Source organism: Bison bison, unplaced genomic scaffold (assembly GCF_000754665.1).
Source record: "Bison bison bison isolate TAMUID 2011002044 unplaced genomic scaffold, Bison_UMD1.0 scf7180017864379, whole genome shotgun sequence".
NCBI classification, from domain to species: domain Eukaryota; kingdom Metazoa; phylum Chordata; class Mammalia; order Artiodactyla; family Bovidae; genus Bison; species Bison bison.
In genome coordinates, this window is record NW_011494951.1 from 3,327,072 (window position 1) to 3,328,174 (window position 1,103).

General features: G+C 61.5%; 1 protein-coding gene across 1 annotated transcript in view; it reads right to left on the minus strand.

The window, feature by feature from the left end:
• Window positions 1–1,103, minus strand: part of SLC4A2 (solute carrier family 4 (anion exchanger), member 2) — an 11,547-nt gene that overhangs the window by 2,157 nt on the left and 8,287 nt on the right. The window contains exons 15-16 of the mRNA XM_010857362.1: window positions 881–1,075; window positions 72–355 (exon numbers count right to left, since the gene is read on the minus strand). Of these exons, the coding sequence (XP_010855664.1) occupies window positions 72–355; window positions 881–1,075 (479 nt within the window). The remainder of the gene's footprint in view (window positions 1–71; window positions 356–880; window positions 1,076–1,103) is intronic.

Consider the following 1,103-nt stretch of genomic DNA (forward strand, 5'->3'; position numbering starts at 1 on the left):
CAGAGGCCCCACGCCGCCGTCCAGGCCGGACTGCAAGTTGCCCCCTTCCTTCCCCCACCCGGGGGCTCTACGCCTCCCTCGGGCCTGCCAGCCCACACACCCGGCCGGGGAAGAACCGGCTGTTCTTGAATTTGCGCAGGAAGAAGGCGATGAAGAAGGTGCCGGCCATGAGAACCAGCGACAGCAGGGCGGTGTTGGGCTGGCCCCGGGGCCTGCCCTGCCCGGGCGGCCTGGCTGAGCTCTCGTTCCTTGGCCCCAGCGTGGCTCCTGCCCCGGGCCACGTGGCATTCTCGCCACTGCCTGCCTCGGAGCTGTTGGAGACGGAACAGCCGTGGAGGGGGTGCTCCTGGAAGATCTGGGGAGAGAACAAAGGACTCCATACGCTTAACTGGCCAGAGGTCTGGGACTGAGCTGTCTGCTGAGTTGGGACAGGCAGGCCCAGGGTGGTCAGCCTACCCTCAAGGAGCTTGTCTTGATTAAGAAAATGACTGAGGTGAACAGATGGGAGCGCAAGACCACTGGGGGTTAAGAGAGCGGGGCTGGTCTAATTGGGGAAGGCAGCTTGGAATGAGGCTCCAGAGAGGCCTGGAGGAGCATCCAGGGGAGCGTGGCAAACACTGGGGACACATCTGATCCTGACCCAGACACAGATGTGAGAGTATGTCTGTCAACTTGGGGGCCTTTCCCTCTGACTTTCTGGATCCTCTGCCACCTTATCAAAAGCACCCGTCACCTTTGTTATTAAAACTATGTGAGTCTTTGAGACCGATCTGAAGTCCCAGTGTGTGTGTGTTGGCAACAGGCCTCACACATGGAGAACCCAGGGGCAAGGAGGCCCCCAGCTCCCTCGTGGGCCAGGTCCCATGGGGGCCCTACCCACCTTCACCAGCTTGTAGAAGGTCTCATAGATGAAGATGAGCGAGATGAGGAAGGCAAAGATCTCCTGGGTGAAACGGGAGACGAAGCGCACCAAGAAGCTGCCCTCCAGGGCCACCATGAGCAGGGCCAGCAGCACCAGCCAGAGGCCGATCCACACGCGGCCCACCAGGTACTCCAGGTTGTTGCTGCTGCAGAACTGGGGCAGGCAGGGCGAGGGGGTGGGC